This window comes from Crinia signifera, chromosome 5 (assembly GCF_055691185.1).
Source record: "Crinia signifera chromosome 5, ASM5569118v1, whole genome shotgun sequence".
Lineage (NCBI taxonomy): Eukaryota > Metazoa > Chordata > Amphibia > Anura > Myobatrachidae > Crinia > Crinia signifera.
This window is the reverse complement of record NC_139221.1, coordinates 311,912,562-311,937,712: the sequence shown is the minus strand read 5'-3', so window position 1 is coordinate 311,937,712 and position 25,151 is coordinate 311,912,562. Positions and strand designations below refer to the sequence as shown.

The window sequence follows — 25,151 nt, the reverse complement described above, 5'->3', positions numbered from 1 at the left end:
ACGGGGGGGGGGGATCGCTGCTAGACGCGGCTCCCTGCAAGCAGGGAACCGCCACTTACCTGCCCGGGTAGGGAAGCCAATCCCGGGGCATTTTTTCAATCCCGGGATTCGGGATTGAAAAATGCTCAATCCCGGGATTCCCGGGATCCCGGGATTGGCTTTCCTAATAAAAATACACCCTGGCTGCCCCACATTTACTTGCGTTTCAGGGTCCAGCAGGGTTGCCAGGAGCCCGGTTGGTGGGTGGGACGACGGGTCGTCCATGCTGCTGGCTGGGTGCGGGCTGGCGTGCTGGCTGGGTGGACGAGCTGACGCGCTGGATTTGCAGTTGGCGTGGTGGGCTTGCTGGATGTGCGGGCTTGCTGGCTGGGCGGGTGGGCAGGTGGGCTTGCTGGCTTCTTGCTGGCTGGGCGGGCCGCCTGGCTTCTTGCTGGCTGGCTGGCTGGGCGGGCGGTCTTGCTGGCTGGGCTGGCTGGACGGGCGGTGCGGCATCACACTGCCGGGCGCAACCTCTGCCTGCGCAGCGTGACCCCTGATCTCCGTCACGCTGCGCAGTGCTGCCGGGAGAAGTCGGGCCGCGTCTGAGCTACGCTCAGACGCTGCCCGGCATTAGACTGCGCGCATGCGCGGTCTAATCCCGAAATCCCGGGATTGGAAACTCCAATCCCGGGATTGAAATCCCGGCGTTTTGGAGGCCAAATCCCGGGATCCCGCCGATCCCGATCCCGGGATTGGCCTCCCTATGCCCGGGGACGGAGTGCAGCATGCGGGAGCCTCCGAGAGAGGGTCCCGCGACGGAAGTCCCCAGCCCAGTCGCCAGCGCTGCCGTCGCCGCCGCCGAGTGATGGAGCTGCGCTGCCGGTGATTCACTAAAAGAGCACCCGCCGCAGCAGCTCTAACCCATGGCTGTTCTAACAGCCGCGATAATGGTGCTGCTCTCTCCTTGGCACCAAAGAAAAAACTGGTGACCCAGGGTCAGGGGGCGGGTTATGAGGGAGAAGGGAGGCAGGGAGCATGCTGGGTACATTTTTGTAACCCTTTGGTGCACGCTCTGCTACCTCACCTCTCATACCCAGCGTGAACTCCTGTGCCCCCTAGTGGACGATAAAGAAAAGGAGAGTGATAAACCACCAACCAATCAGCTCCTTTCTGATATTTTTCAAACCCAGCCTGTGACATGGCAGGTAGGAGCTGATTGGCTGACTGTTTATCACTCTCCATTTTATCACTTTGAAGCTTAGTGCATCTGACCCCCAGGGAGAGACTGAATCCCCCACCTTGGACTTAACAAAAGAAAAAGTCATTTGTCTGCAAGCTTTGTATCACACTGCTTTAATACATAACCATGTTTTACCTCACTGCTATAGAACGAGTCTAGTCTGTCAGGTGAACAGTGAACACACAAGCGTAACGTCATCCTATAGCGGTGCTTGAATAACAAATTCCAACACTCATTTCAACCAAAGTCATCCAGCGTGAGGATAAATAGCAGCTTTTCAGCGCTGCACGGACCATGTGATCTCTCTACTTTCTGGTCGTTCTCCTTTCGCACATTATAGAAATCCTTCCCCGCACAATATTGACGTGTAATACAACTGTATAATGGTCGGTCTTCTGTAACAACAGCAATTTTAGAGCAGCTTTAACAGTCCACAGCTACAAAATGAAAGGGCCTCAGATTCCAATGCAGCAATAAAATCGGTCCATTAACTATGAAAATACTTGGCTGCGGTAACAGAAATCCCGCTCAGGCAGAATCGGGCCATACCAGAACGTCTTTGGGGTGGGGTCTGTGCATCAGGGCTGCACAGTCTCCGCAGGAACAAGATTTCCGGTTGTGTCTAGCTGCATGCATTTACAGGAACAGGCCGACACCGGACACTCCGCATGGTCCCTGTAACAGTAGCCATAGGTCATTGCACAAATATACACAATATACATACACTAACAGGGATCACTAAGGGGGCAGTATCGCTGATTTGTGGTGGCGTAATGTCGCTTTGCCTCAACCACATTGTTCATCTAAAGGGAGCTTAGATCCTTCCACAAGTTTACATAAAATTATTAGGTACTTGTGTAGTTTCACGGCGGCACTTCTCAGCAGATCGTATGTAAATCGCATGCGATATTTGTATACGATTTGCATACGATTCGATCTGCGATGCAATTTAGCACACCCCCACTATCCATGTCAGCCCGAAGGGTGGAAAGTGCAGTTTTCCCTGCGAGGGGCGGCGGTACGCGTACTCCCGACCTGTTCATACCCCCACTATCCACGTCGGCGTGGAGTTGATTTTATAAAGTGTGTCGAGCGCAGCGAGCCCGAAGCGTGGCGAGCCCTGCAAAGGTTCCACTAAAAACGAGCCCAAAGCGTGGCGAGCGCAGCGAGGGGACGCGGAATACGCGTCAAGTAATCCATGTCCGCTCGCCACACTTTATAAAACCAACTCCGCGCCGACGTGGATATTGGGGGTATGAACAGGTCGGGAGGACACTTACCGCATGCGCTCGCCACGCTTCGGGCTGACATGGATAGTGGGGGTGTGCTAAATCGCATCGAGGATCGAATCGTATGTAAATCGCATGCAATATTTGCATACGATGCGATCCACAGGGAAGTGCCGCCGTGAAACTACACAAGTACCAATTATTATTATTATTATTAGAGAGACCCCCCACTCTGGAATCCTTCAAAAACAGAATCAAGACTTTCCTGTTTACTCAAGCATGTCCGTAATTCCTTTAAGTATAGTTTATGAAAAGCTTTTCTGTACTTCACTGTTCCTGTACTGTATTACATTCTGTTTAGAGCCTTGAGTGTTACTGGAGAGAGAGCGCTATATAAATATGATTATTATTATGAATACACTAATTATTTGTGTTGGAAGCTTGCCGCAGAGATAATCTGACCGTGCAGAGGGCCGGTAAGCGCCACTACACATTTGGGGGGGCGGGGTCGTCTGAAAATCAGGGCTCCCTGTTTTTTTTTTTTTTTTTAGGACCTTTCTCTGAAGCACCTTACGGACGCAGAATCCAAGAAACCATGAAAGGCAATGAGGACAGCAATTGGCGTAAAAGGAGCTGCAGACAAGGATCCTTTCCAAATTGATTGTAGGGACTATCTTGAATTGCTCACATGGAATGAGATTGTTAATGGCCTGAGGACAGGGAACCCTCTGTGCATTAGGGAAGAAGGTACCAGAGGGCCTTCAGCTTTCCTGACAGGGTGTGTGAGGGACTGGATTAGGGTCACGGCAGGTTCCTGGACAGAACATTACTTGGGACTTGGCAACAGGAGCAGGTGGGCAGGAAGTGCGGCCTGCGGATTCAGCATGTGATCCAGGTAAAGGTGGGATGGTGTCAGCCTGCTGTGACCCACAGAGGTCTCTGAGAACCGGATAGGTCTGTACACCACGATCTCCCCATGGGACAAGAGACTGCTGAAGATATTCTGTACAGAGAGATGAAAAGGGTTTTTTTTGTGCACCTGGTCCTACTGGCACCAAATCCTCACCTGAACCAGCTCATCATGTGCCCAGCGTGCCCGCCATGCCGACAGTTGTGACACCAAGTGAACCAATTGTTAAACTGGGCCACTTTCTTCTCCTTGCTTAGGTCCACCTTCTCATCAGACTTTGATGCTCCTAGTCAGAAAGTAGACATAGCAATGGAAACTCTGCATACAGTGCCATACAGCCTTCATTCTACGGCAGCAGGGACTAGATTCTTACAGAAAGGACAGCGCCGTAGACCCCGTTATATATTGTGTCAGAGCGTTACCAGGTGGGAGTACACCAGAACCACCCCACACAGCGACACTGGCACAGTCTGAGCTAAATAGTAAAAGCAGTAACAACGGACAACACTGTGTGTGTGTGTGTGTGTGTGTGTGTGTGTTACCTATGTTACAGTCTGAGTGTGTGCGATTAGCCACAGGAGAACAGCTAGTTGGTGCATACACACATGTGGTCCGGGCAGTGTGCGCAATGTTCCCAATTCAGGTCCCGACACTGGAGCTTCACATGCCTCAGGTGCAGATGTTCTGTACTTTTTGCAAGTATAAGTTCAGTCAAAAAGGTCAGAACCAGTGTCCGGAAATTCATGTAAAATAATTCCCCTTCTGTGGTAAGAGGTGAACCAGCCAGCAGGGATGGACTAGGACTAACTGAGCCCTGGCATCATACCTTTCACAGACGCATGTAAAAGGGGTGTGGCATGTTCTACGGGGTGTGCCAGGAGGCACAAAGGTGCCCCAGATTACAGGGACTTCAGCCAGAAAGCCTACCAGCGCACTGGGAGGTGGAGCTTGTAGGGTGGGATGACCTACCAGCCCTTCTGTAGCATTTGCCTTAAGTGCCAGGTGGACAATCTGTCTGTGCCCGCCATATAAGCAAGTGTGTATTTTGTCGGATAGGAAGGTGTCTGAATGTTTTTGCTGGATCCATTATAGAGAAGGCAATCTGTGGCTTCAGCTTACTCTGTAGCAATCCGGCCTTAGGACGTCAGTGTGGAAATGTAACTTTAACCCCTTACCGACGCAGCATGTTTTTGCCTTCCTGACAGAGGCCTTTTTTTCAAATCTGACAGGTATCACTTAAGTGGGGATAACTTTTTTTTGCTTTTACTTATCCCAGTGATTTTGAGATTGTTTTCCCGTGACACATTGTACTTTAAGTTAGTGATAAATTTTGGTCGATACAGTTTTTTTTTTTGTGAAAAATACCAAAATGTCGTAAAAAAATGAACATTTTGCAATTTGCAAAATGTTACATTTTCTGCTTGTGAGACAAATAATCATACCACTCAAAATAGTTAATAACTAACAAAGACCATATCTATTCTTTATTATTTCATCATTATTTCAACCTGCTTTTAATTTTTTTGGTCACTAGGGGGCAGCAGAGTCAAAATTATGCACATCACACAGTAAACGCTGCTTTTGGCTGTTCACGTTTGAACAGCCAATCGCAGCGATCGCCCATGGCGGGGGGCATCGCTGCCCCCCCTGGGCAATGAGGGAAGATGTCTGCTGTCAGGGACAGCAGACATCGTCCCTCTGTCACCGCGTCCCTAGACGCGGTGACACTTTGAAGTCATGACGTACATTTACGTCATGTGTCGGGAAGTACATCCCGACCATGACGTAAATGTACGTCAAATGTCGGGAAGGGTTTAATAGATGAACTATATGGAGTAACAAGTTGAAGAGGGTGGTATGCCGGCCCAAAAGTCAGGATTCTGACAGTCAGTATACAGATGTCAGAACCCTGACTGCTGCTAGTCCGACAGGGGGGGGGGGGGGGGGGGGGGAAGGTGAACGCAAAGAAGCCCATTGCGGACCTGCTGCACTTTACACAGGTTCTATTCTCCCTCTAGTGGAGTTGTGGACCCCACGAAGGAGAATAGCCCAGGTCAGTAGGGATGGCACCAGATTTGACAATGCAGGAAACAACAATATACTTTATGTAGGGGGAGGGGGGGTGGGGTGTTACCTGGACTGCTGGAGATGGGATTTCCCATGTTAATGAGGCAGAGGGCACAGCGAGGCAGAGGCTTGCGGCAGCCGGGGCAGCTGGTGAACTTAGACTTGGTTGGTGACCCGCTGACCCCGTACTGACTGAACCCGCGGCCTTGGTGAGGCACGGACGAGCAGCTGTAAGAGATGGATTTCCCGCAGAAATTACAGCTCACAAACACCTGGCAAGAAAACACAACACAGAATAAAACAAACCTAAAGGTACTGGAGGATGCACTATATGGATAACAAAAGCCATAGATATAATACAACCATACAAGCAGTCAGGATTTATGCATACAGGTGTAACCACGCTCATTTATCCTGTTGGCCCGCCACCCTATCTTCATTGTCGGGCCACGAGAAATGTCCTGTTATGGGCACCAAGGCGTACTATGGCAAAAGCATGTAATTACACTGCTTCACAGCTAGGTGGCGATTGCTCCACTAATGACAAGTACAGTACTGCGGATGGATATGTGAAGTGCCACCACCATTTACCGGCCATCTTTGCTTCCACTTTGCTTGTGTACAATATGCAGAGCTTAGCTCGATAAGGGTGGGCTCCCTCATGGCCGATAGTGCCGGCCTGCCACCATATTGTAAATATACTACGTAGTCGCTCATGCAGCCCCAAGGAATCGGTGGGGAAATGTATGCTGTATGTAGCCCACCCTTACGGAGCTAAGCTCGGCATACATTTCCCCACCGAGTCCCTGGGTGGCGGGCCAAGATTATCGGCCATGAGGGTGCTCAATCCTACTGAGCCAAGCTCGGAATACTGTATAGGATCTGTATTCAGCGATCCTGTAGCCCCGTGCTCATCTGTAAAGCATACAGTAAAGTAGTTCTAGGACTTTATGGTACTTGTTTCCTAGCACGGCGCCCGATTTGACTACGTACGCCAACGTAGTGAAATCGCATCGCATGCCATTGTATGGCATGCGATGCAATGCGATTTTACCTGTTATAATGGCATTTAATGTACTATACCATTAAATGACATATAATGTCATTTATTTACGCCCCCCCCCCCCCAGTATCCACGCCATCCTGAAGTGTGGTGAGCACAGTGAGCCCTGCAAGGGGCTGTGGAACGCCCACTATCATACCCCCACTATCCACGTCAGCGTGGAGTTGATTTTATATAGTGTGGCGAGCGTAGCGAGCCCCGCGAGGGGACGCATATTATGTTACATGTATTACGCGTCCGCTCGCCATGCTTCGGGCTCGGTGGCTCGCTGCACTATATAAAATCAACTCCACGCCGACGTGGATAGTGAGGGTATAAAAAGGTCGGCCGGACACGTTCCGTTGCGCTCCCCACGCTTCGGGATGACGTGGATAGTGGGGGGGGGGGCGTCTAAATAAATGACAATATATGTAATTTAATTGTATAGCCATTATGCCATTATTATATGTCAAATCTGAACCGATATCTGATCGCATCGCATGCCATACAATAATGGCATGCGATGCGATTTTTTATCGGACCCGATTTTTGTATTGTATTCACTGACAGAGAGCAGTGAATACATTATAGGAAAATCGCATCGCATGCCATACAGTAATGGCATGCAATGCGATTTCACTACCCTGAGTAGCCCACTATGCAAATGCCGTAGTGGGCGCCGTGCTAGGAAACAAGTACCGACTTTATTACTGTACTGTATTTCATTGGAGCCCTCACACAAGCGCAATGGTGATTTTCAGAAGCGTCATCTGGTGGATGAACATAAGCATTACACTCAATGGCAATGCCATACTAGCCATGCTGAGCAACGCTTCGCCACGAGGCAGTGAGCATAGGTAGGATAGATGAGCATGGCTAGATCTGTACTATGAACCCAAGCAGTGTTCCCGCTAGGCTGTTTTAGTGGGGCGCTGCACCCTGTCTGATTTTTAAAGGGCAAAATGCGCCCTGCCCCTCTAGCAGCACCCCACTAAAAGAGCCTGCCTCCGACCCCGACGGTGTGCACGTGGAAGCCCAGCGCCGTTGTAGGTGGCGATGCCCGGCGCGTCCCCGGCAGTGCCGAGACTTTAGTGATGCGGCAGCCCGGGCACGCCCCTTTTGTGATGTTGGCGGCCCAGGACTGCCCACAAAAGTGATGTCGGTGGGCCCGGTCCACCCCAGTGCAGCAGCGCCCTGCCCACCACAAATCCTAGAAGGAACACTACCAAGTATATAGGTGGGATAGAAACCAGGCATTCCTATAGCAGACATGACTCCGTTACCCCTCTATTACACAGCAGCTCTTCCTCCATTTATCACCTTGTAGCACTCTGTTCCTAATGGCCGAACACACTGCTGTAAGCTCTGGGGGAACCGGTAACCTATCACACTGCAGCTTTGCCATCTGGATGAATTGAGATGAAGCCCTGTACAATTTTGAATCAATCCCATTGGGGACCAACTGAACTTAACTTAAAATCAGGTGGTTTCTTTTGTAATGGCCGCTGGCAATCTCGGCCCATGCTGGCTAGGCGGCTTTGTGCTACAGCAGTCATCCAGCCATAGTTTCATATACTGAAATATTCCATCACGGTACATAGGGACACACCAACCTGTGCTAAAGGTTTAGAGCTGGGATCCAATTTGCTCCGGTGGATATCAAACTCTGCTCTCTTGTGCCAAAACCTCCAGGCATCCAGCAGGTTCCTGTAGTTCTCTATCCAGTACTGAACTCTCTCATCCTTCAAGACATCAGAAGGAGAACCCTAATAGGATGACAGCAAATGCTTAGTATTATTCCATGAATCATTCCATCTCTGGTCCAAAAAAAAATATATATAATCCTAGACCTCCCCTCTCTCTAATTACTCCCCATCTTTCACCCACTACACCCCTTCAAATGCCTTATTGGTGGTGCACAACTAGCATGCCGCCTTCCTCGTCACCTGCTCTCCTAGGACCACTACAATCCAGCTTCAGCCTCCACCTTCTACCCCACGAAGCTCACTAAAGCCCATTTATCTATTCTTGTACTCCACACCCTCCCAGTACCATTAAGTTACACTACCCAGCTCCACTCTCATCCGGCTAATGCCCTAGTTGTCTAACCGCACCTTCTCGGTCTCTACACCCACCTCCGCTACCCCTTCATTTATTTTATGGTGGCAGCAAATTCTGCTGCGCTTTACAATTGGGAAAGGAACATGAAGACGATGAAGCTGGTTAATAACAGACGGACAAAGTGGAACCCTGCTTGTAAAGCTTACACCAAACAGAGTCCTTTGTTTTTATGCTCAAATTAACAAGTCTTCCACCAAACTTTTCTCCTCTTCTGTGTCTGTCGGTCACCTCCTTATGGATATCATAAGCTAATGTCCAAAAGCAAAGCCACGTTTCCCCCACCCCACCACCAGATTCAACATCTCACTCGTGTTTCTACAAGTCTGATGTCTGGTGGCCACCCTTGCCTTTCCTCATCTCCCCATAATCCTACTATTTAGTCCTTCACAATTTTTCATGAATCTGGACCTCTCTCACACTATAAACTACTAAAACTCTCATTCATGCCCTCATCATTTCCCTCCTTGATTAATGTAATGTGGTCCTCTATCTCCTTCCTAACTCCCACCTTGTCTCTCTTCAGCCTATCCTCAACTCTGCTGCGGTCTCATTTTTGAAACCGTTCCTAGTAAGCAAACCCCTCTTCAACATTAAACACAGCAGTGAGAGCCACCACAAGCTACAGAAAACAAGTAGGGATCTACTTGTGGTTGCCTTGAACCTGAAACCAAAAAAGATGGCATTTAAGAAATATAAGCTGAAACAAAAAATTGAAGATAAACAGTTATGTTGCGGGATATTCAAAAAAATTTAATAAAGTACATTTACAGAGGTGATGGTCCTAACAGAACTTTCAAAACTAAAAGTGAATGAATCAATGGGGCCAGATCGTATACATCCAATGATACTAAAAGAGCTTAAAGGGGTGCTGGTAGGACCAAATAACATAATTATTCAACCAGTCACTAACTACAGCAGTAATTCCAGAGGACTGGAAAATAGCAAGTGTACCACTGCGCAAAAGTGGAAGCAAGGAAGACACAAACAACAACTACCGACCAGTGAGCCTCACATCAGTAGTAGGGAAATTGAAGGAAACACTTTCAAAAGAAAGAGTTGTACATAATCACACATCCAGCAATTTACATGATCCCAAACCGCATGGATTTACTGAGGTGGAGATTATGTCAAACAAATCTTTATGCCTTTTTTTGACTGGGTGACTAAAGTAATAGATAAATGATGGGCCGTAGATATAGCTTATCTATACTTTAGCAAGGCTTTTGACTGTCCCACATTGCAGACTGCTTGATAAACTAGATCACTAGAGGTACGGTCAGGAGCATGGCAATCACAGTTTAATGCCAACAAATTTTAAATCATGCATTTGGGTCACAAAAATACAAAGGCTAAATACAGGTATTAATGGCACTATAATGGGAACTACTGATGGGGATATAGATCTAGGAGTCACTACTTCAGGTGACTTAAAGGTAGGTAATCAATGTAACAAAGCAATGAGGAAGGCAAGTCATAAAAAATCTCAATATGTACAGTTTGGAGCAGTGAAGGCAAAGTGGGGACATGATACAAACTTTCAACTATATCAAGGGTTTAAAAAAGGTCCAGGGGGAAATATTAGAACATGAGGACATGCACGGACACTGGAATAGTGGTGGTGGACAGGTGCAATAGCGTTCTATCGGAGGTGGTAGAGGCTAAGACAGTAGAGCAATTTAAACATGCAAGGTATGGACCCTAGTTTAAGAGTACTTATCTGCCTTTAAAATTCTAGGTTTCTATGTGACCTAACTTGGTAAGCATACCCGAGCAATTAACCCAAGTCCCCTTTTATCCTGAAGGACTGTGCAGATCCCAAAGGAAAGCATCACCCAGACATATGAAGCTATGAATCTGCAACATTATAATAGCGGCACGTTTGAAACCCATTACAAAATTCGGTACTTGTGTATTATAAGGGCGCCCAATGTAATGTAAATCGTATACGATATCGCATACGATTTATCGGCTGATATGATCTGCGATGCAATTTAGCGTCCGATTTTTTTGCAGATTTTCGGCCATTTCCTGCCGATTTGCATGCTATTCCATCCTTGCAAACCCCCAGGTAGTATGCAATGCGATTTTTGGGAAAATGCCCGATTGTACAATTAAATATCGCATAGCATTGCATGCCAGCAAGTGGCATGCGATGCACAATGTTAAATGCACCCCCATTGTTAACGCCACACCTACTATCAACGCCAACCCGAAGCGTGGCGAGCGCAGCGAGCCCGCGAGGGGCGGCGGTACGCGTCCTCCGACCTTTTCATACCCCCACTATCCACGTCGGTGTGGAGTTGATTTTAGATAGTGTGGCGAGTGCAGTGAACCACAGAGCCCGAAGCGTGGCGAGTGCAGCGAGCCCCGTGTGGGGACACGGATTACTTTACATGTATTCTGCATCCGCTCGCCACACTATCTAAAATCAACTCCACGCCGACAGTGGGGGTATGAAAAGGTCGGAGGACGTGTACCGCCGCCCCTCGCGGGCTCGCTGCGCTTGCCACGCTTCGGGTTGGCGTTGATAGTGGGGGTGCATTTAACATTGTAAGCACCCATCAGGGTGCTTGTACAATTAAAAATCGAATCGCATCACATGCATCGCATGCCGCAATATTGCATGCGATGCACTACGATGGAAATTGGGGGTGTGCAAGGTGTGCAATGATGGAACAGCATGCAAATCGGCCGGAAAACGCGAAAAATCGTCCGAAAATCGCATCCGATTGTTGGGTGCGATTTGCGCCCGAATTCGCGGACGCCCTGATAATACACAAGTACCCAAAATTCATATAAAGCAGGGACAGTGAGCACAGAAGGGGGGACATGGGCATATACTTTTAATACAAAAATAAAACAAACACAAAAGGCAATGACAACAACTTATCCTGACTTACCTGCAGCATACAGTAACTTGCCGTCTGGACATCACCGGTTCTGTCAACGTAACTTTCCATCAGGTCCACCCCGTCCTTCGTTAATCCGGTAAGCAAAATACCTTCAAGGTTCCCAACATCCTTCATGTCTTGAGTGAGTTTGTCCACATATTTAATTAACTGCAACGAGCACATTGTACGTCACATACACAAACTGTACAACCCGATAACTCTACCTGGGAGGCCACAGGGAACATGTATCATACAGCAACAGTGAGACTCGAGCTGGGTACACACTACAAGGGCGAGTTCGTCCCCGTTAGTGGGACTGCGCATTAGCATGGTTTATTATGAGCATTTGCCGTTCTCCTTAGCAAATGGCTTTGGTGAATTGCATAGTCACCGAGCCCTTCACAAACATCGGGGTGGGCGGCAATGGGGACGGGGATCGCTGGGCGTTCCCATGGCAATGAGGGTGGACGGCTGATGTCACAGGATGTCAGTATGGTCGGCGATCATCGAATCCTTTCTCCTGCTGCGGAGACGTACAAGGGGATGTGTTTTTGTTACACATGCCCTCGCACGTTAACAAGGGGAATCATCGGCGGGTGGCGTCTCTGGTGAACGGTTACCGAGCCAATTGGAATGACCCCCAATGTACCCAGCGATATTAGGGTGTTGGCATCGGCAAGTGCATATACTTCTCCTAATGATGGCAGTGACGAATGGCGGTGAGCAGGGGTGGAGTGGGGGCTATGCTGCAGGCCCTCGTTCAGGAAGTGCTCCATCATCTGTACATTCAGGACATCGTTAAAGACCCACGGGAGTTCGCACCATTGGCGATATTGAGCATACACACTAAGGTTATAGTGTAAGCAACTTTGCACAGAAGGGTAAAATTAGCGATGACTTAAAATATCTCTTAACCCGACATGACATTTCTATATACTGTATGATACATTATACATTGTGTGACAGTATACAGTACACAAATGTCTGAGTGTAGGAGGAGTGTTATAATGAACTTGGAGCCTACACCCGGTGCAGACTGCAGATAAGGAAATCTCTAGCAGCCAAGGACATCTCTGAAGCACAGATGGTTCCAGGTCTGCAGCCGAATAAAAGCTGGTTCTGCCCACAACATCGCTGTTTCTATAATGTGCAGCTGAATTATTATTATTAGAATTTTATTTATAAGGCGCCACAAGTGTTTCGCAGCGCCGTACATCAAACCTCATCAAAAATAAAACACAAACAGTAGAGGGTCTAAAACTGTGTCCACGCTATATGCTTCGCATTGTATCCTGATATGCAGCAATAAAAACACCCTACGTCAGCCGTAGAATATTCCCATTGCACTCTGACCGGCATCAGAATAATATATCAAATAAAAGGTCACAGTGTGTACCCACTTTAAGTCATTCTTTAGATGAAGACTCAGCAACGCCAGTCAGGCAGGGTTATATAAGTTAAACTTAGAACTGCACACAGGGCAGGTGGCAAAGGTGCGACATGACACCCGAGAAAGGAGGACCCAGCTCCTGGGAGCTTACTGCCTACAGATAACTGGATGTGGAGATAACAGGAACTGGGATGACATGGGAAGAAAACTGTGCAGATGAAGTAGGCTCCGGTGCAGCTGGGGTAGGTTATACAGAAGAGAAGAGGCGGGGTGATGGGTATTAGTTAGATAAGCACCATAAAGCATCTCCATTCATACACCCCCCCCCCCCCCCGCCCTCTACGGTTGGCCGATGACTGTCGTCTCTCCTCCACCCTGATCACTGCTTCCCATGCTAGAGTACAGGACTTTGCCCGTGCTGCACCCCTTCAGTGGAACGCACTCCCTCGCTCCATTAGACTCTCCCCGACCTTGCAAAGCTTCAAACGGGCACTGAAAACGCACCTATTCAACAAAGCGTACCCTTCCACTGCATAAACTAGCTGGTTCTCCGACCCCTTGCCTGTTTACATCCTGCTATCTAACCACCACCCACTTGCTTGCACCTCTTGTAATCTGTCTCCCCTTCCTACTAGATTGTAAGCTCCTCCCTCTTCTCTTCACATGTCACTCACAGCTCTCCTATACTCCAACACTCAGTGACCATCTTTGTCCGCATACTCATCTCCATCATTGGCCTCAAGCCTCTAGTTATATGTTGATTGAATCCTCACTACTTATATTTAAGCTGTAATGTGTATTGAACTGTGGCGCTCTTTATTTGTACTCTATTTTTTGTTATTTATTCAATGTAATACTGTTTTTTCTCCCTGTACTGTTCCTTGCTGTACCCTGTACGGTGCTGTGAAACACTTGTGGCGCCTTATAAATGTATTTATTTACAGTTTCTTATATAGCGCAGCAGATTCCGTTGCGCTTTACAATAGTAGACAGTAATAAGACAAACTGGGTAACAACAGACAGACTTGGAGGTAGGAGGGCCCTGCTGCAAGCTTACAATCTATAGGGATATAGGGGGGAAACACAAGGACAGGCACCAGTAATAGCATAGCAGTTACAAGTCCAGAAGGGAAGCTATATAATACATAAGTGCCTCAGAGGGTTATGTGTGCGGTATATAAATATGATAGGCTTGCCTGAAGAGGTGAGTTTTCAGGGAACGCTTGAAAGTTTGGAGGCTAGTGGAGAGTCTTAATGTGCGTGGAAGGGCATTCCATAGGATGGGAGCAGCCCGATGAAAGTCCTGTAATAGTGAATGGGAGCTAGTGATCCGCGCAGAAGAGAGACGCAGATCTTTTGTAGAGCGGAGTGGTCGAGATGGGAGATATTTTGTGATAAGTAAAGAGATATATGCTGGTGCAGTATGGTTAATAGCTTTATAAGTTAGTAGAAGTGTTTTATATTGAATACGGTAATATACAGGCAACCAATGGAGGGACTGGCAGAGCGGATCAGCAGACGATGACCGTCTTACAAGGAAGATCAGCCTAGCAGCAGCATTTAAAATTGATTGCAGTGGTGAGAGTCTGTTCTTGGGAAGACCAGTTAGGAGACTATTGCAATAATCAATGCGGGATATAATGAGTGCATGGATAAGAGATTTGGTAGTGTCTTCTGTGAGATAGGGTCGTATTTTGGATATGTTTTTTAGATGCATGTAACATGATTTGGAGACAGATTGAATGTGGGGAAGAAAGGACAGTTCAGAGTCAAGGATGACCCCTAAGCAACGAGCTTGTGGGGTAGGGTGGATTGTCGAGTTGTCAACAGCGATGGAGATGTCAGGATGGTAACTGTTCTTAGTTGGCGGGAATATAAGTAATTCCGTTTTGGAAATATTGAGTTTGAGTTGGCGACAAGACATCCAAGATGAGATGGCAGAGAGACAATCAGAAACTCGACCCATAAAATAATAAAGCACTTTCCTATGCATCACATAACTCAGTAATAAGCAGATTTAGTACATGTGAATGTATAAATGCATGTAAGAATTTTGCCACCTTACCTGAGTGTCATTTAGGAACAAGCAGGCAAAAGCCACCCGATCCCTCACTGCCATAGCGCATTCAAACTGAAACACAGAAGCGGAACAGTGATGTCAAGGTGATAAACGTCACATGCGCCTTTGTCTGACTTATGTATCGGATTCCCCATGTGCAGGGTAGAGCCTGGCCTGTGCCCGATTTAGGTGATCCAGACCCAATAACAGAGCGAATATGAAGCTGGGTGAAGAAAAATGAGGGTTTATCCTTTCTGTCACTTTCTGCCTGTGCAGCACTAAGGAGAACCAGCTGCAGGACAGAACCCTTGTAGGCTCTGGGTCAGTTTCTCTACCATAGTGCTGCCATACAAGTAACTCGCTGCGGCCGTGTACTTGTGACAAGTGATTGATATACTGTAGTAGTGAATGCGATTTACCGCATAGTAAGCAGCACCCACACAGGCCCACACTTAGCCAAAGCTCCTTCCAAAATAAGACTCAGCGTAGCTTTCACAGTGCAGACAGAGCAGACCATCTTCTCACATGTGCTGCCTATCAGGGCAGTCAGAACCGCACACGCAGGATAACGGCAGTAATCTTTTGATTAGTAATGTCTGATAACTATCCAATCCGAAGGGGTTATCAAGCATTGCGGTCAGTTTAAGGCTGGAATTAGAGATCGCTTTCTAAAGCTGGATACAAACCAGAAGATATATCAATCGATCTGCAGATATATCTACAGACGGATCGAGCCGAAATGTTCTCAATATACGCTGCGCGATCCGTCGGGACTTACATCACAAATGGGTGGGCACATTTGCTTTTACCATATCAAGCTTTAGGACCACGTGGACACTAATGACTACCACTGGGGAGTTACTACAGTGCAGACTAGTCCGAGCTCCCAAGCTTTTCCTGCCATTTGCAGTAATCCTAGGCCCACCCACAAAGCCATGTGTTCTTAGGATGTGCAAAACTCACCAGGACGGTGTCATAGCAGCCAGGATCGCTGGTGAGGAACGCAAACATGACCGCCAGGTACGGATTGCTCAGCTGTATGCGGAGGGAGCTGCACATTTCTCTCCACAGGGAATTCTTCTCATCCGTATACCCAGACAACGCCATCGCTACCACGTTGAGGTTCAGATCCCCTGCAGAACAAAAAAATAATAAATACTGTGAATTATAAGCCTGTTTTATTAGACGCTTTTATTACAGCAAGTAAGAACAAAAATAAAATAATATTCTATATCAGTATTTTATTTATATATTTATTTTTTTAAGGCCCATTCCACTAGAAGCTGATCAATAAGACAACAGAAATTGCTGACCTTTCCCCGAGGATGCCCCCTTATTGAGGATTTGTATGGCGCGGCGGATATCCAGGTTAAACAACGCAATAGCGGCTGCTCTCTCCCATTCTCCTTCCTGTTCTAATGAGGTAAGAAAAGGTCCAATATCGACATCCGTCCCCTTCTTCCTCCACCCGCAGAGCTGCAGCGCCAGGCACCGCTCCTCACTGATGTAGTGCACCACGTCCGCCTGCCGGTCAGAACCGCTCCAGCTGCTCCGGAGGCTCTCCGTGGTTCCTGTATAAAAACAACTATGATTAAGAATCAATATATCAGGGCCTACAAAGGTTGCAAATGACAGATTATTAATATACCCAATTATTACGGACCACAGGATAATTATGTAACATGATAAAACATATTATAATTCCAAACATAAACTGTAATGATAAAATAGAGTCAGATAAAAAGTTTATTACATTTTTTTTAAAGCTACTGCCCTTAGTTATCAGCCATTATATATATGCTGCAATCACTGAAAGAAAGTTAATTTGCCATCCAAGAAGGCCGGTTTCGTCTCTTGACCCGAACATCACCATTGCACGTATGTTGCAGACTAAACGGATCATGCAGTACCAACATTTTACATGAATCAACATGACAAGGACACATCTGCAGAGGGCTTGTTGCCATTAGGATTTAAATCCTCTTACCCATCGATGATTTCACTATGGTTTTAATACCAGCGTACACCAAGGATCCTTTGTTGCTTGAAGATTTTTGTTCTATGTCCTCAGCATACTGCTTCATAAGTATTCATATATATAGGAAAATAAGGCAGATGGCTCATACACTAGAAAACTCACCAAACCAACAGCTTCAAAGCTAACTTTATTACCTAAACAACAGCCTATCCCCATGCTGGTCAATTTACAGAACGTCCTACTAAGACCCTGTGATACGCCGCCAAAAAACAAAGAGAATCTGGGAGAATTCATTAGAGGCACCAGCTTTTCACCAGTGCCCTAGGGTCCAGAACATAACCCACTGTACCAAATTGCTCTTCTGTTTATTACCCCACTCCTGTCATACATGTAGTACCAAGACCAATATGTTAGAGAGCAGCAAGAGCAATACATAAGCTCATCACCCGTAGCCTGTACACAGAATGTTATTCACAGATCCACATAATACAATGGGAAGTATCAGGATTATACTCCAGAGCTTTGCGATCTTTACCTTAGCACAGGCATTTCCAACCTCTGTCCTCAAGGCACATGAATGCTGGGTACATACTGGCCGATATATATTGATGAAACATCAGCCACCGTGTACCAGTGATAAATCTGAATGGTGTCATTCACAGAAATGTCACATCGGTTGCAACACGGCCAAAATATCTGCACATCATGCTGTGTGTACAGGCGATCTGACAACCACCCGCGCAGTAGCCAGCAGAGAAAGCTCAACTGGGCAGGGCAAGGTAAGGTAAGTCTGACCACCTAATAGTGACATTAGTCAAAATCAATCGATCTGCAGATATATCTGCCAGTGTGTATCCATGTTAGCAGTCCAGGTCTTATTGATATCCAGATTTGAGCATAGCTGAATTAACCCCTTCAGTGGTGGGGGTTTTTTTTGGGAGTCCTCCCCACTGGGCGAGTTTTTTATGGGGAGCGCTGCCATAAAAAAAAAAAAAACACCGCTGCCTCCCTGGGTCCATGCAGCGCCGCTGCACTGTCAATCAGCAGCTGCCCGGACCTGCACCGCATCCCTGTCCCCGGCAGCCGGCTTGTCATAAGCCGGCGCCGGGGACTTCAATACAAAACCCGGAGGGGAGGGGGGAGGAGGAGGCGCGGCAGAGGGGAGGGAGCCGGGCAGCGCTGAAGCTGCCTGTGTTCAGTGATTGAACTCAGCAGCGCTGCCCGGCTGTAAACAGTGGCAATCCCGAGAATTTTCTGGGCTTGCCAGACTGGAAACTGAGGTACAGCCCGGAAAATTCTCGGGATTGCCACTGAAGGGGTTAATTACTACCTCAGTTACTTTTAAGTAACCATCTATGCTGAAGCCTGCATAGCATTAAATCCTGCTCTGTTAAGTTGGATACACACTTAAATTTTTCTCTGTCCAATCTAGAGCATATGAGAATCTAACATTTGCTCCCAAACACTGGAAGACAATGGTCATTCAGGCAAATTAGTTAAATCCATTTGATATAACAAATCCGAATATATAATAAAATCCGAACAATCGTTTTTTGTCTATTTCCCACTGATTGGGAGCGAATGGTTGAATGTCATTTGGTCACAAACATTATTAGATTTTTGTTCCCACCAGACAGATTGGACAGATAAATCTTTGTGTGTGTATAACCACCTAAAGTGTGCCTTGAGGACCGAACTTAGGAATACCTGCCTTAGCAGCAGATGTAGTACTAGAATATTGGACCAGTCATACATTGGATTACTAGTTATTATGCCCAGCTAGTGTTCCCGAAAGGCTGTTTTAGTGGGGCGCTGCGCCCTGCCCGATTTTTAAAGGGCAAAATGCGCCCTGGCCCTCTAGCAGCGCCCCGCTAAAACAGCCTGGTGCCTGCCCCGACTGTGTGCACGGGGAAGCCCAGTGCCGCAGTCCGGCACTTCGCCGGCATCACAGCAACTTCGGCGGGGCCGGGCCCGCCCCTTTTAGTGACGGCGGCGGCCGGGCCCGGCCCTTTTGATGACGTCGCGGCCTGGGCACACCCCTTTTGTGACGACGGCGAGCCCGGTCCGCCCCCTTGCACAGCTCCCGTGCAGCGTCGCCCTCCCAGCACAAAATTCTAGAGTGATCACTACCAGCCTTATAATACACCCCCCTCCCCACAGATTTTGCAAAGGCAATGAAAGTGTCTTTAAGGATATAGTGCAAAGTGTACCAAAGGGATTTCAGCTGAGAGTCTTCATTGCCCGCCAGTAGGTGGTTCCTCCAGACCTGCTCGGTGTCCAGACCGTACCTGGACAAAGCTCTCAGTCGCATTTTAGTGGCTATGTCTCGATCTATAGAGCTGTCCTTCCCCTCCTCTGTGCATTCATACAGCTGCCTGCTGCACGCCCACATCAAGGAGGTGGTAGGGCTCCAGGCCAGAGAAATACGCTCAAACACGGTGAAGTCGGACATGGTCCGGTTGGGAGTGACCACCACCATGCGGTTCTGACTAGTGGGGTGCCACGCAAAGGAAGCAATGTAGTTGTCACAAGGCTGAACGCTTCTCTCTATGATCGTGGGCTCGGTTTCATCGCCGATAGGGGTGGGAGTGTGCTGCATATCATACAGTCTGATTATATTACTGTCCCGAGTTAAGGTGGCTAGCAGTCCAGTTCTTGTCGGGCACCAAGCCACTTTACTGAGCGGCTTTGGCTGCTCTGTAAGAGTCAGAACCGGCTTTTCGAATTTCCGAAGGTCCCAGATTGCCACTTGCCCTTCGAAGAATGACGCTATCCGGTCGTGGAAATGAGGGTCCACCGTCACCCCCTGGACTGCTTTAGTATTTACAAACATTTTCTGGTTAGTGCTTCGGAGGTCAAATATAGCCAAGTTCCGGTGCATCCCGGCCAGAAGCAGCTTCTGGTCTTTTGGAAGCCAACAAAGGGATAGGCAAGCATCGTTCTGCCCTAGTTCGTAGAGTGGTTTAGTTACCAACAAATTTGTTTCGCCATCACCAGATGGCAGTCGAGCTTTGTCCAAAGGAAAGGCTACATCAGGAGTGTATTTGCTGCTTATATCCCAAATCGACACTGAAAAGTCAGCTCTGTGTTTATCTAAGCCAGCTGCCAGCCAGTTACTGTCCATGGGATTCCAGGAGAGTGTGTTACACTGCCTCGCATGCTTGGGGACAAACTCTTTTCCGATCAAGTCCTTACACTTGGAATTATGGTCCTGGCCTAGACTTGTAAGAGCGATTCTGCCATTGGCCTGACCAACTGCCAGGAGGCACTCTGGGTCATACTTGGGATACCAGGCCACGCATTTCATATACGGTGTGTCCGAGTTTATGGCCAGCAAGGTTGCAGTAGTCTCTTCAGACAATCGTAAGGACCCTGCCTTGAGCTCGGAGTTGGTGCTGGCCGCCGACTCAATGTGGTAGAGGCTGAGTTCCGAATCGCAAACCACAAACCTGTCCACGTGATGGGGAGCCCACAGAATGTCAGGTTTGGACCCACTCATTTTGTGAAATCAGCCAGCACTGGAAAGACAAAACACCTATATGTTAGCAAACAGGGTTGGTTGGTTTAAACCACATGATTTAACAAAACAAAAAAAACACCCTGGTTTCTTAATATGCTGTAACTACAGGCACAACAACATGACTTCTTAAAAACAAAAGCCTATTGTAAGGAATCCCAAGTATTTTTCCACATTCTTGTTGCTTGTGGTCTTCATTTAAGCAAGCTGAACCAATGCAGTAAATCACATACAACAAAGAATATAGGGAGATGAATTCAATCGGAGGTGTTAAATCTGCCTAGCATCAAGCAGTGTTAACATTCACAATCTTGAAGAGTAAAGCTGGGTACACACTTGTTCAATCCCTAGCTGATTGGGAAAACGCTCCTGATAACCAGAAGCAGTACGGATGGTGTAATGGTTAGAATTACTGCCTCACAGCACTGAGGTCATGGATTCGATTCCCGCCATGGCCCTAACTGTGTGGAGTTTGTATATTTTCCCCGTACTTGCGTGGGATTCCTCCGGGTACTCCGGTTCTCTCCCACAATCCAAAAATATACTGAAAGGCTAATTGGCTCCCAACAAATTAACCCTAGAATGTCTGTGTGTGCGTGTGGTAGGGAATATAGATTGTAAGCTCCACTGGGGCAGGGACTGATGTGAATGTTCAAATATTCTCTGTAAAGCGCTGCGGAATATGTGTGCGCTATATAAGAAATTGTTATTAAATAAATAAAAAACCAGGCTGTGTGCTTATCCAGCCGTGACCCACTTTGACCCCTGTGAGGTGGGGGGAGCAGGAGGGGGTTAGTGGCTCTTTCTATGGGGATCAGGAGGTTGCATGTGCAGCACATGAGATGCGACCTCCTGGTCCCGACCGATGCAGGAGCATTAGATTCCATTTATCGGTTGGCGGTCCTGCTTCGGCACTGCATACGCACCTATACAATACAGCGGCCGTTCACCCGATATCGGAAGAACTGGTCAATACCGAGTACCGAGCTAAAACACCACCACCAACACATTAACCAAAGCTTAATGCTAGGCAGATTTAGCACCTTCTATCTGATTCACGTCCCTATATCTTTGTTGGGTGTTTACTGCATTGCATTGGTTCAGCATACTTATATGAAGATCACAAGCAACAAGAATGATATAGCTACTAAATTTTTAATGTTATACCATTCAAACATTTGATGGTTCCTCACCAGTAAGGCTAGATTTACTGTTATGATGGCGAATTCATGGAGGGCCCTGTCGTCATGTGACATCATCAGCACGCCCCCAAACAGGCAGGGCCATGCCTGCGTTCGCAGGTGGCCGCCCAGCCTTTCTATGGGTGCGCCCACCGCCTGCCTGCTTATCGTTTTGCGATCGCCCCAGCATTGGCGCAAGAGCAACTATGTGCACTTCACCATAGAACAGGGCCATATTTGCTGCTCACTGATAAAGTATGAATCGGCCCCAAAGTGGGAACATTAGAGTGACCCGTACTGAAGTAATATTTACATCTTGTACTCCATGGGTTGTAGGAGGAAAGGTAAAAGCAAAATGGCCGACACCTAGCACTGTTGCAGTGAGTTGTATTATTTCAGCATAGTGGACAGCTTGAATAAGTATCATTAATCTCTATAGGGGTAATTCACACAGATACCCCTGAATGGGGTATCTCCGAGCCTATTACTAATAATACAGGGGTCAGGAAACTATTTCACCTTTTACCCCAAAATATATTTAGATACAATGAAATTACCCCTTTGATTTAAAGGAAGGAAATCATATAAATGTAATACACACTGTACCCCCAGAAATGGATGCTATATACTGCTAGTACGGCACACAGCCTGGCAGCCATTGATGATGATGATGAGGATTACCATGTATGGCTGTGTGAGGTATAGCGTCAGTATAACAAGATGATATAGTGACAGTCTGTGCAATGTTTCCCCCTGACTAGAGATGGGTGTACCCTGAAAGGAGCCTATAGCCAGACAAAGAAACTCGGTGCCGCAGCGGCAGTAAAGGCTGCGCGCTGCCGAGATGGTGCAGCAGCTAGTCACCTCTACTGAAGAAGCGGGCGGACTTGGAGGCGGGACACTGGGCATCACACGCATGTTATACACAAGGGCATGACGCACTGCACTGCGTCAGGTCCTTGTACACTACAGTACTGTAACACACACAGCTGGGCATGTATATAGAATCTATATATAGATTATATATGCAATTAAATTTAATTCCTGGGGGGTAATGGACGGTCGCGCTGCCGAGACACAGCCGGGCATGCATATAGATTCATATGCATGCCCGGCTGTGTCTCGGCAGCGCGACCGTCCATTACCCCAGGTATTTCATTTCATTGCATATGTAATCTATATATAGATTCTATATACATGCCTGCCTGTGTGTGTTACAGTACTGTAGTGTACAAGGACCTGATATAGTGCAGTTTGTCAGGCCCTTGTGTATAACACGCTTCCCTGCATGATGCCCAGTCTCCCACCTCCAAGTCCGCCCACTTCTTTAGTAGAGTCAACTACCCCATTTGGGGTAATTTACCCCTGTTCCCTGACCACCGTACTAATACATGGTAACTGCTCTTCAGGCATAAGTTGACAAACGAATGTCGTTTTACTAAATGTCATTTTTATAGCACTGTCATTTTTATAGCACTTTATAGCTGTTCAGAGCTCCGCAGGTGCAGTATACTAGAGATCTTTTACAAACACCACCAACATGCGATTTTTTTATTATTCTGCACATACAGTATATACACATGTAGATATGGTTTTAGGGGGATAGTCACTAGGTCAACATGGCTAGGGTCCACAGGGTTGGAAGGTTGACACAAGCATTAGGTCGACAATAGCAAGGTCAACATGAGGTTTTAGTATTATTATTTTTTTGAGCCAACAGGCTGTATTGCATGCCCCACTTTCCACTATGGTGCAGTGGGAGAATAAAATAGTATGCCCAAGGCAGCGAGCCCAAAGCATGGCGAGCGTGACGAGCCAGGTGAGTGGATGCTGTACACTTAGACGGTGTCCATGTCAACATTCAGAGCAAAAAAAACATGAAAAACTCATGTAGACCTTTCGACTGTCCACCTTCCCATTGTTAACCGAATGCTTGTGTCAACCTTCCCAACCTATATTAGGTGTCAACATCAGCCCTGTCTACATTCAGTGGTCAACACAATGCACGTTGACCTAAATTGGGGGTATGGGTAAAATCCGGAATCGGATAAGACACCGGAATGCCGGACTGGACATCAAACTCTGCATTCCGGAGCTTGTAGTATCCGGTCCGGGGGTGTCCTGTCCGGGGGTGCTCCATCTGATGGGGCTGCTCTCGCACCTGTCACCTGGGAGAGGAGAGGGGGGAGAATACAGCCTCACCGCATGGTCCGGGGGTGTAATAAAAACTGGAACGGTCCAGACCACACAGGGAGGCTGTAATCTCCCCTTCCCCATGTCCCTGGTGTGAGCAATCACAGGCATCCCCCCGGACAAGACACCCCCCGCATGGGACACCCCTCGGACCAGACACTATAAGCTCCGGAATGCAGAGTTTGATGTCTGGTCCGGCGTTCCGGTGTCTTATCCGGGTCCGGTTTTTACTTAGTCCCCTAAATTGGGTTTGACCCAATGACTCATACTCTGTACATGGGTGGGGAGGGTACATCATATACTATGTCTGCGTCTGGCTGCCCTCACACTGCACTGTATATACCACCAGAGCTAGGTGACAAGGGCTCCCCAGCTGCTGGGGAACTACAGGTCCCAGGACGCTCCGCCAACCACACTAAGTCAATGGGCAAGCTGGGACTGTCGGCTCCCAGTGTTACCTTGTGGTAGAATGGAGGAGGCGAGCACAAGCCGCTCGGGTGTCGGCGCCCCGGGTGACACGGGTAACCAGCCCCAGACACACTCTCTGCCAGTGCTTACACCCGGCCAGGTCACAGCCAATAAGGAGCAGAGAGGGAAACCGCGCCGCGACGTCACCACGCGGCGTGCGTCAGTGCGTCAAGGAGGCGGGGCTTGGACGGCGTTGATTATTATGTGCGTAATTCCGCGGGAGTCACTCAAGTCAGGACTCAGGCAGTCAGTCACGTGCTGCAGTCAGTGACATCACCTGTATGCCCAGTACACGTCAGGCACACTCACTGGGATGATGATCCCCTCACGGTCTCACATGTTATATCATTTCCCTGTAATAAACTATGATGTGAGAGGGAGAGAAAAGTTTTATTTTACTGCAAAAGTACTGTTACACATATACCTTCCAACTTTGGAGGAGACGGAAGCGGGACGGTCACGGAGCTGCTGCCGGGGCGTGACCTAGTTTGAGGGCGTGGCCTATACGCGCGGTTCCCCGCGCGTATAGGCCAAAAATCGGGACTGTCCCGCTGAAATCGGGACTGTTGGGAGGTATGCTACATGTGCCGGATCAGTCCAGGGGTGCTGCAAGTTGTACTGTATAAATCCAGGGGTGTTACCATGTGTGCCATATAATTCCAGGGGTACCGCCATGCAGGGGCGAATTTAACGGTCAGGCCGCCCCTAGGCACAAAATATTTGGCCGCCCCCGCCCCCCTGTATATATGCACATGTGTATAATATATACACACTACTGCAAGGACAAGCAGTGCCGGACCCTTGGGAGAGTATATATATATATATATATATATATATATATATATATATATATATATATATATAGAGATGAAGAAAGTAATAGGAG

At 47.8% G+C, this 25,151-nt stretch overlaps 1 protein-coding gene across 1 annotated transcript; it reads right to left on the bottom strand.

Moving 5' to 3' along the window:
* Positions 1–1,313: 1,313 nt before the first annotated feature.
* MIOS (meiosis regulator for oocyte development) lies at positions 1,314–24,434 on the bottom strand. Its single transcript, XM_083189479.1, has 11 exons — positions 24,256–24,434; positions 19,103–20,424; positions 16,916–17,014; positions 16,242–16,499; positions 15,892–16,061; positions 14,935–15,000; positions 11,489–11,647; positions 8,081–8,233; positions 5,493–5,697; positions 3,515–3,644; positions 1,314–1,894 (listed from the first exon to the last, which is right to left on the bottom strand). Exons 2-11 carry the CDS (start codon positions 20,403–20,405, stop codon positions 1,798–1,800), a joined length of 2,640 nt encoding a protein of 879 aa, XP_083045605.1. The 5' UTR covers positions 20,406–20,424; positions 24,256–24,434; the 3' UTR covers positions 1,314–1,797.
* Between the last annotated feature and the right edge of the window lie 717 nt (positions 24,435–25,151).